At 40.5% G+C, this 9884-nt stretch overlaps 1 protein-coding gene across 1 annotated transcript; it reads left to right on the top strand.

The window, feature by feature from the left end:
• Positions 1–1689: 1689 nt before the first annotated feature.
• LOC103583362 (protein YIPF1-like) lies at positions 1690–6778 on the top strand (the record flags this gene model as incomplete). Its single annotated transcript, XM_008564695.1, has 3 exons — positions 1690–1853; positions 5986–6066; positions 6433–6778. Coding segments are annotated over 3 exons (386 nt in total), but the record flags the coding sequence as incomplete, so codon positions are not given.
• Positions 6779–9884: the final 3106 nt, after the last annotated feature.

Raw genomic sequence — 9884 nt, 5'->3', positions numbered from 1 at the left:
AAAAAAAAAAAAAAAAAAAAATTATGAGAGTACTTCAAAAAGTTAATGGAAAAATAGAATTAAAAGAGAATACGAATTTTTCCACAGACTTTTTTGAAGTACTCTTGTATTTCAGACATCTTGTTAAAAGTCTGTTGGCCACATTCAGGTTTTTCCTGTTTGTCCACACTAGCAGTTCTTTTTTGCTAAATAGCCCTTCAGATTGATAACAGGTATCATAAATTTAGTGCAGTGATTACAGAAAATGTTTATAGAGTTCCCACGTTAGTTCAACAAACATTTATTGAGCACTTTCTTTGTACTTAGGACTGTATTAGATACCAGAGATAAAAAAAAATTAAAGTTGTTTATACGCTGGAGTAGATATAAAAGTATAAAAAGCTAATATTGATGAAATGTGATCAGATCATTCCTTCATTTAATCAATAAGTATCTCATGAGTGTGACTATGAACCAGGCCATTGTTCTAGTTATCAGAAATAGAAGGGTGAACAAAACAGTTTCTTCCATTATGAAGCTCTCAGTCTAGTGAGGGAGACACTCATTTGCTAAATGATCATTTAAATGTGTATCTACAAACTATGAAAATGCTGGAGAAAAAGTTCAGAGAGATATTAGAACTCGTAATCCAGAGCTTGAACATGGCCAACAGTCTTTTACCAAGATGTCTGAAACGCAGTTAGCAGTATGGGTCAAGGGCCTTAAAAATGGTTTGCACCCTTTGACCTTGTGATCACCTCAATAATTGATCCTAAGGTAGTAACCCCAAAAGCTTTCTCAACACCGACACTCCTGCATATTTGTAATAAAATCTTTGCTGATGGAATATTATGCAGCCACATAAGTGATCATTTTAAAGACTGTTATGAAAATCAGTTTTGCATATAATCCTCAGAAGACAAAGCAGGATACAAAATTGTTTACTATAGTGCTATTACATTTTAGATCAGTACTTAGCACATTGTAGGTATTCAGCAAATAGTTGTTGAACAAATAAATGATCATCAGTGGCATGAATCTCACTATGTAAAGAAAAGGAAATGTAAAAATGTTAATTGTGTTTGCCTTTATGTAGTGGGATGGACTAACAGTGATTTTTATTCTATGTATTCCACTTTCATTTTTATCCCCATATTTTCTTTTCTTTTTTTTTTGGTGGTTGGCCTGTATGGGGATCCGAACCCTTGACCTTGGTGTTATGTCACCTCACTCTAACTAACTGAGCTAACTGGCCAGCCCCCCATATTTTCTATAGCAATTATATGGACTTATTGGAAAAATAACTTCCACTAAAATGTTTTGAACTTGAATCAAAGAAGAGAAGTTTAGGACTTTATTTTGGTAAAACTCCTAATTCTCTTGAAATTCTTTAAAATAAATATTATTCTCCCCGTTGTACAGATGGGAACACTAAGGTTTATAGAGGTTAACTTACTCTGTCTCATGTAGTTAGTAAGTAGCTGAGCCAGAATTAAAATCTGGGTCTGACTCCAAATTCTGTTGTCTTTCTAGTCATCTTTCTATGTGAGACTGATTTCTAGACGAGGTTTTTTTCAGATCCTTTTGCCATTTGTGTCAGATAGGCTCTAGAGCAAAGCTGAGGTTGTAAAAGCTTGTCTTTAAATTAAAAATATAGCATTTCTAGTGTGGGTATGGTTTCTGAGACCCTTGTGCTCTAATTGGTTTCAGAATTTGGTGATGCAGCCACTTCTCTAGCAGCAAACCCAGATGTCACCACAATAAGCATTGAAGATCCTGGTGAAACCCCAAAGCATCATCCAGGACCCCCCAGAAGCCCAGGGAGAGAAGAGGATGATGAGTTACTGGGAAATGATGATTCTGACAAAACTGAGGTTTGAACTTGTCTTTGGAATTTTTTCCCTTTAATTTTTTTTAAAGATCGTTCATCCATTTAATCGCTATCTGCTGTGTGCCAGATACAGTGCCAGGCAGTGACAACACAAAGACAAATGACACATGGCCTCTGCCTTGGTGGGGGAAACAGACCATTATTGTCTGTGGGAAGCCCACTGGTGTAAGGGAGCACCAGGTGGCAGGAGCCTAGAGAGGGGTTAGGGAAGGCTTCCTGGAGGCAGTGACACTTGGACCAAGTCTGATGAAGGAGGATAAGGTCGTCAGGGGAGGAAGGTGGGGAAGGGTGATCTAGTCAAGGGGACCAGTTTTGATGCAGTCGCAAAGGCATGAAAGAACATGGTACCAACAGGAATGTCCCCATCTTCACCTAAATTGGAAGCAAAATATAGATGAAGACATATGAGGCTACACCAGTAGGCTGGGACTCAATTCAGTGAGTATGAATTGTATTCTGAAAACTATCAGGAGTTACTGAAAGATTCTAAACAATATGGCCAGATACTTTTAAAGATATTAAACAAACGGTGGCCATGTGGAGAGTGAATTGGAGGGAGATGGACTCGAAACCAGAAGAGCAGGTAGGAGACAAATGAAGTGCTCTAGACTGGAAGTGAAGACTGAACTAGAGTTGGACACAGATATTTAGGAGTGGGCTTAGTAGGACTTGATGGGAAGGGTTAGGTGAGGTAGAAGGAGGGAGGATTCTCAGATTTAGGTCTCCTCCGTCTAGTTGGATGGTGAATAAATCACGTGGATGATTTTGATCACAAAGATATATGTCCATGTACACGGTGCGTTTAAGAAAAATGGTATTTCTATTAATATTTTACAAGCTGAATTGTGATTGTAGTGCACTACAGGAGCACTCAGTTTATAGCAGTAGATACACAGGCTTATTAAAATAGTGGAGTTCTTGGAGACCTGATGCTCTCTGTGGAACTCCATGAGTATCAAAGTGAGTATTGAATTTTATGCTAAATTAAGTACCACTAGATACTAAATATTGTGGGAAAATCTCAGACTTAAGAGCCTGAGTTTGGGCCGGCCCGGTGGCGCACTGGATAAGTGCGCCGCTTGGGAAGCACGGCGGCGCTCCCACCTGAGGGTTCGGATCCTACATGCAGACCGGTTCCCGCTCACTGGCTGAGCGAGGCGCGGGAGCAACGCCGAGGGTTGCAATCCCGATGCCGGTCCCCGGTCCGGTGCGGGGGCAACACTGAGGGTTGCGATCCGTTGCCGGACATGGAAAAAGATAAAAAAAAAAAAGACAAAAAAAAAAAAAGAGCCTGCGTTTGAATCCTGGTCCTGCCAATAGTAATAGCTGTGTGGTCTTGGGAAAGGTACCTTAACTTCCCTCAGCCTTGGTTTCCTCATCTGTAATAAGAGAAAATAATATGCTGACTCTTGCTATCATTATCATAGCAGTGTCTAGTATGTATTCAGTATTTAATAGCTGCCAACACTATTTAAAGATCCTTACTTGTGTCATCTCATTTAATCCTCAAAACACACTATGAACAAGGAGATTCTTTTTTTTTTTTTTTGTCTTTTTTGTCTTTTTCCGTGTCCGGCAACGGATCGCAACCCTCAGTGTTGCCCCCGTACCGGACCGGGGACCGGCAACGGGATTGCAACCCTCGGTGTTGCTCCCGCGCCTCGCTCAGCCAGTGAGCGGGAACCGGTCTGTATATGGGATCCGAACCCTAGGGCGGGAGCGCCGCCACGCTTCCTAAGCGGCGCACTATCCAGTGCGCCACCGGGCCGGCCCTGAACAAGGAGATTCTTATTCTCATTTTATAAACGAGAAACTTGAGGCGTAGAGTTTAAGTAACTTGCCCCAGGACACACAACTGACAGGTAGCAGATGGAACTTTAAACTGAGGCCATCTGAGTCCAGTGCCTGTGCTCCTTGCCTCTGCACTAGAGTTAATGCATGTTAAGTTTTTATTAAAGTAGTTGGCACCCTCAGGATCCAGGAGTGATTATTAGTACATCTGAGTGTGTTAGGGTTCTATAGAGAAAGAAAACCAATAGGATTGTATATATAGAGGATTATTTTAAGGAATTGGCTTATGTGATTGTGGAGGCTTGGTGTAATAATCAGTTTTCTGTTACTTATAACAGAATACCTGCAACTGGGTGACTTATAAAGAAACAAAATTTATTTCTTGACATTTTGGAGGCTGGGAAGTCCAAGGTTGAGGCAGTGAATCTGATAAGGGCCATCTTCCTGATAGGGACTGCAGTGTCCTGTGGTGGCACAGGGCATCCCATGGTGGGGGAACTAGAGCATCTTAATGTGCTCACTTGCTCCGCTTATAAAGCCACCAGTGCCGTTCCTGTAATAACCTGTTTATCCATTAACCCATTAATTGATGAATGGATTAATCCATTCATGAGGACTCTCTTAAAGTCCAATCACCTCTTAAAGGCCTTACCTTTCAAATACTCTAGTTGGATTTCCCACCCTTTTAAACATTATTAAAATAGGGGTTAAGCTTCAACATGAGCTTGGGGGACGTTCAAACTATAGCCTTTGGGGAATCCAAAGTCTGATGAGGGAGGTCAGCAGGCTAGATACTTAGAAAAACAGTTGCAGTTCAAAGGCTGTCTGCTGAAGAATTCCCTCTTGCTGGGGTGGGTGGATGAAGGGTGGGGTTGGCCTTTTGTTCTATGCAGGCTTTCAAACGATTGGCTGAGGCCCAACCACATTATGGAGGGCAATCTGCTTTACTCAAATTCTACCCATTAAAATGTAAATGTCGTGCAAAAACACTCTCACAGAAAAATCCAGAATGTTTGACCAATATCTGGACACCATGGCCCAGACAAGTTGACACGTAAAATTAACCACCACACTGACAAACAGCAGGCATCAAATTTTAAGAAGAAATGTATAAGAGGAAAAAATCTTAAAATTGAAAAAATTCTATCCATTATCTTAATTTTGTCTGTGAGTTGGGAAGAGGTTATCAATATTCTATGACAGTGACAGAACTCCTTGGCCTCGTTTATGGAATATGGGTCTCTGGTTTCACTATCTTGTAATATTAGAGTTGCAAATAACCTCTGTTTCAGCCTCCCTCCCAAGATATTACTGCCTTCTGTAGTATATCAGAAAGACAACACTTGAATACCTCCAGGAACGGCCTGTTCAGTACCATGTAAGGCAGCTGCTGTCACTGTTGGACTTTGTGAAAATCATTTCCTCCATAATGAACAAGAAATATCTGCCCATAACATTTACTTTTTTTCTGCACAGCTGCTCAGAGTCCAACTGTGCCTTTTTCTGTATGAATCCTCTTCAGATATTTGAAGATGGTAGTTATGATTCTTGGCATAGGGCAAGTGTTATTGGGACAGGAATGACCCTCTTCATGTGCCTCTTCTAAATTGGAGTTTGTTTTTTGTCAGAGGAGTAATATTTTTACTATTTTCGAGTGAGTCAATATATCAGGTTTTTGGTGGCAATAGTAGGAACGATCTTGGAGGGCTGGAGGAGGAAAAGAGGTTTACACTGACTGCCTTCTGTTATGTGCATGTGTCTGTATATATGTATATATCATTGTACATAATATATATTCTATATACTATTTAGTCTAATCCTCCCTATAATCCTATGAAGTAGATCTTGTGAGCTGTACGTTTTAGATAAAGGAACTAAGCCTGAGAGGAATCTAGTGATTTGCCGAAGCTCTTCCCAGTGGAGGGGTCAAGATTTGAAGCCTTTTTGTGTGACTTCACTCAAAATGAGTGCTTGTTGTTATATCAGGCTGAGTTGGGCATTGGCTGTTGCAGAGTTGGTTGTTGAATGCTTGGTGTTTCTTTTTTTTTTTTAAAGATGACCGGTAAGGGGATCTTAACCCTTGGCTTGGTGTTGTCAGCATCACGCTCAGCCAGTGAGCAAACCGGCCATCCCTATATGGGATCCGAACCTGGGGCCTTGGTGTTATCAGCACCGCACTCTCCCGAGTGAGCCACGGGCCGGCCCGAATGCTTGGTGTTTCATACACTTTGGTTTTCCATTAGATCAACTCCCTCTCTTTCTCTGTGCAGCTGGAATTAGGAAATTGCTTCTGTGTTCATTATGTTTTATTTTACTTGTGACAGTTACTCGCTGGACAGAAGAAAAGCTCCCCCTTCTGGACATTTGAATATTATCAAACGTTCTTTGATGTGGACACTTACCAGGTTTGTAAATCAATTTTACTTTTCCTTTTACATGTAATGGAGACTTGTTTCTTCTATGGTTAAACAATCAAATGATGGGAAAGCCTTTGTGTGCTGGTAAGGGGATCTTAACCCTTAATTTGGTGTTGTCAGCTCCACGCTCACCCAGTGAGCAAACCGGCCATCCCTACTATGGGATCCGAACCCAGGGCCTTGGTGTTATCAGCACCGCACTCTCCCGAGTGAGCCACGGGCCGGCCCAGGTTATTAGCATTTGAAAATATTATCATAAAAGCTCTAATGATTGAGTTTCAATTTTGTAGTAGTTGAATTTTTTTAAACTTAAAAAAAATACTTTGGTAGAGTTACTGGCATATTGTTTTCCAGGTCTTTGACAGAATAAAAGGGTCTCTTTTGCCAATACCCGGAAAAAACTTTGTGAGGCTATATATCCGCAGCAATCCAGATCTCTATGGTATGTGTGGTGCTGTTTTCATTCCTTACCGTATTCCTGTTGAACTTGGGTAGGTGTGCGAGTCACCTGGAAAGTTGAGAATTGCACTGTTAGTTGCAATTCTGCACAGTTTCATTCGACTCTTCTGAGCTGCAGTCATGACCCTTGCAAAGAAATTTGGGGAAAATGCAATTATGTATTATATGAGTGTTAATGCCATGATTACAAGTATAGTATTTCCTACAAAAGTCTTTAAATGACATTAGAAACTTGAGACAAATTAAATCATTTTAACTGAGAGTAGATTGTTGATTTTAATTTATGGAGGATTTGGGTGTGTGTGGGGGGTGAATGTGGAGAAGTAGTCTCACATTTTCATTGATGTGCTGAGTTCTAGCTCTGTCCTTAGATGAGCTGGCTCCCCTTGGGATCTGATCACTAGCCCCGGAAGTCCGAAAGAGGGTTGGGCTAGGGATGGCTGTCATCCCCGATCTCTCTGATGGCTGACAACCCCTTGCAAAGAATCCCTACTTTTCAAATGAGGAACCGGATGCTCAGTAAGGTTTCTTAATATATGTGCTCAATCCTAAATAATAAATAGTAAAGCAAATTATATATTTTGATTATAAATATGGGCTCTGTGGAATTTCTGGAGCTCCAGGGAGCCTGGTGTGAAAACTTTGGCGTTGTCCTGTGCCTCTAAAGGTTGTCAAGGTGGTTTCTCTTTTAGCTGTCTCATGCATTCTTTCTAGTCTGAGGACTTCTTGAGGGGCAGGCTCTGTGTCTGAATAAGCCATGTGTTCAGTGCCTGGCAGTGGGCTTGGCACAGAGCAGGTGCTCATACAGTTTTTGAGCACCTTATTTTGTGTGAGGCCCTGTGTTAGAGGCTGAGGATTTTAAGATAAGACCCACAGTCTCCAGCCCCAAGGAGGGAGAGAGAACTAACATCTGTTTAGCCAAGCCTGGAGATACCACTATTTTACTATTTTATACTATTTTCCCATATTCCAAGGTAGCCTTATTTTGCAAAAAAGAAAACTGAGGCTTGGGGAGGGTAACTTGCCCATAGTCAGAGAGTTAGCAATATTAACAATAATAGCAAACACATGAAAAGTGCTTATTATGTACCCGACACTGTTATTAGGGCAGAACCTATATTAACTCATTTAATCTTTATAACAATCCAACTTTATGGGGCAGATACTATTATCCCCATTTTATAGATGAGAACACTGAGTCACACAGAGGTCTACTAACTCACTAAGATCATACAGCTAATAAGTGCCAAGCTCAGTTTTCAAATTAATACTGTGGCTCATAATCCATATTCTTCATCACTATGCTATGCTGCCTCTCATGACAAAGCCAGAGTTTGAACCCAAAGCTTGCTCATGAGACTGCTGGTGTTGTGAAAAGAAGAATGTACAATATAGGTGAAATTTTTTGTTTTTTGGTTTTTGCTGGCTGGTACAGGGATCAAACCTCAGACCTTCATGTTATCAGCATCGTGGTCTAACCAACTAAGCTATGAGATGTTTTATAGCAGAGAGGACTAGGCCTTGTGGGGTGTGGTGGATTGGAGGAAGATAGTTAGGAAAAAAGATGACAGTCTGAACAGTTTAAGAAAAAGACTGATGAATTTGACTAAATTTCAACTAAAATGAAAAATTTCTACACAACAAAATAATAAACCATAAACAAAGTCAAAAAGTAACCACAAATCGGGAAATATTTGCAATGCCCCTAACCATTAAAGATGAGAGGCAAGAATATGTGTAGAACTCCTACAAAGTATAAGAATAAAATAAACAACTCTGGGGGAAAATGGGCAATTTGCAGATTTACAGAAAAGGAAATCCAAATGACCAATAAATATATGAAAAGATGCTTACTCCCACTTGTAATAAGGGAAATAAAAAACTAAAACAAGATATTTATTTATGCCCATCATTTTAGCAAACATATACAAATTGGCTCATATTCGTTCATTCAATTAATGCAACAGACAGTGAGCACTTACTATTCTAAGTACTTGAGATACAGCAGTGAGAAACAGACAAAAATCCCTTCTCTTCAGCTCAGTAGATTATAGACGGCCTAACAATAAACAAAGAAGAAAAGTAAAATATAAAAGTAAAAGTGTGCTAGTAACAAATGTTAAGGTGAAAATTTAAAAGCAGAGAGGAAGGACATGAAATGTTTGTTTAGGTATGTGAATTGGAAATTTTAGAAAGGTGAATTTTGATTAAAGACCTGAAAGAATTGGGACTGATTCATGTAGACACCTAAGGAAAGAGCATTTGAAGCAGAAGGATCAGCAACTACACAGGTCTGGTATGTTCAAAGAACAGCGAAGAGACTAGTGTGACTGGACCACAGTGAACAAGGTGGGACTAATCGGAGATGAGGTCAGAGAGAAAGTGTGGAGGGGCAGATCATGTAGGTAAGTCACAGTGAGGGCTTTGGCTTTTCTTGAGTGAGAATCCATTGGAGGGTTTGAGCACAGGAGTGACACACTCTAAATCAGATTTCATAAATATCGTTACTAAGAGTTGTCAAGGAGGGCCGGCCCGGTGGCGCACTGGATAAGTGCGCCGCTTGTGAAGCGCGGCGGCGCTCCCGCCCGAGGGTTCGGATCCCACGTACAGACCGGTTCAGCTCACTGGCTGAGCGAGGCGCGGGAGCAGCACCGAGGGTTGCAATCCCGTTGCCGGTCCCTGGTCCGGTACGGGGGCAACACTGAGGGTTGCGATCCGTTGCCGGACACGGAAAAAGATAAAAGACAAAAAAAAAAAAAAAAAAAGAGTTGTCAAGGATGTGGAGCAATGGGAACTTTTGTATAATGCTGGAGGGCATGTAACTGGTACTCAAATTGGAGCAGTTTGAAGACACTCATACCCTAAGACTCAGCAGTTCCACTCCTAGATATATATTTTTAGAGAAACTCACATAGGAGGAGTCTTCAAAAAGTTCATGGAAAGATTAGTATTAACTTTTAATTGTAGTTTTCCATAACTTTTTTTTTTTTTTTTTTTTTGTGGCTGACTGGTACAGGGATCCAAACCCTTGACTTTGGTATTGTAACAGCACACTCTAACCACCTGAGCTAACTGGCCAGCCCTTCCATGAACTTTCTGAAGTACCCTCATATATACAATATTACATATAGAAGAAGAACATTCACTGTAGTAGCAGCATTGCTTGTAATAGCAATATTTAGAAATGACCAAAGTAGTCATCATCAGGAGAGTGGATAAATAGTGTTGTATTCATACATGAATTCTGTAGTTTTTAAAAATAAATGAGGTCTATAAATATCGACATGGATAACTTTCACAACAATAGTAAATGTTAAAAAAAAAAGCATGTTGTAGAAGGATATGAA

Source organism: Galeopterus variegatus, unplaced genomic scaffold, assembly GCF_000696425.1.
Source record: "Galeopterus variegatus unplaced genomic scaffold, G_variegatus-3.0.2 Scaffold22266, whole genome shotgun sequence".
In the NCBI taxonomy this organism is placed as follows: domain Eukaryota; kingdom Metazoa; phylum Chordata; class Mammalia; order Dermoptera; family Cynocephalidae; genus Galeopterus; species Galeopterus variegatus.
Note: the sequence above shows the minus strand (reverse complement) of the source record. Positions and strands in the feature narration are given on the sequence as shown.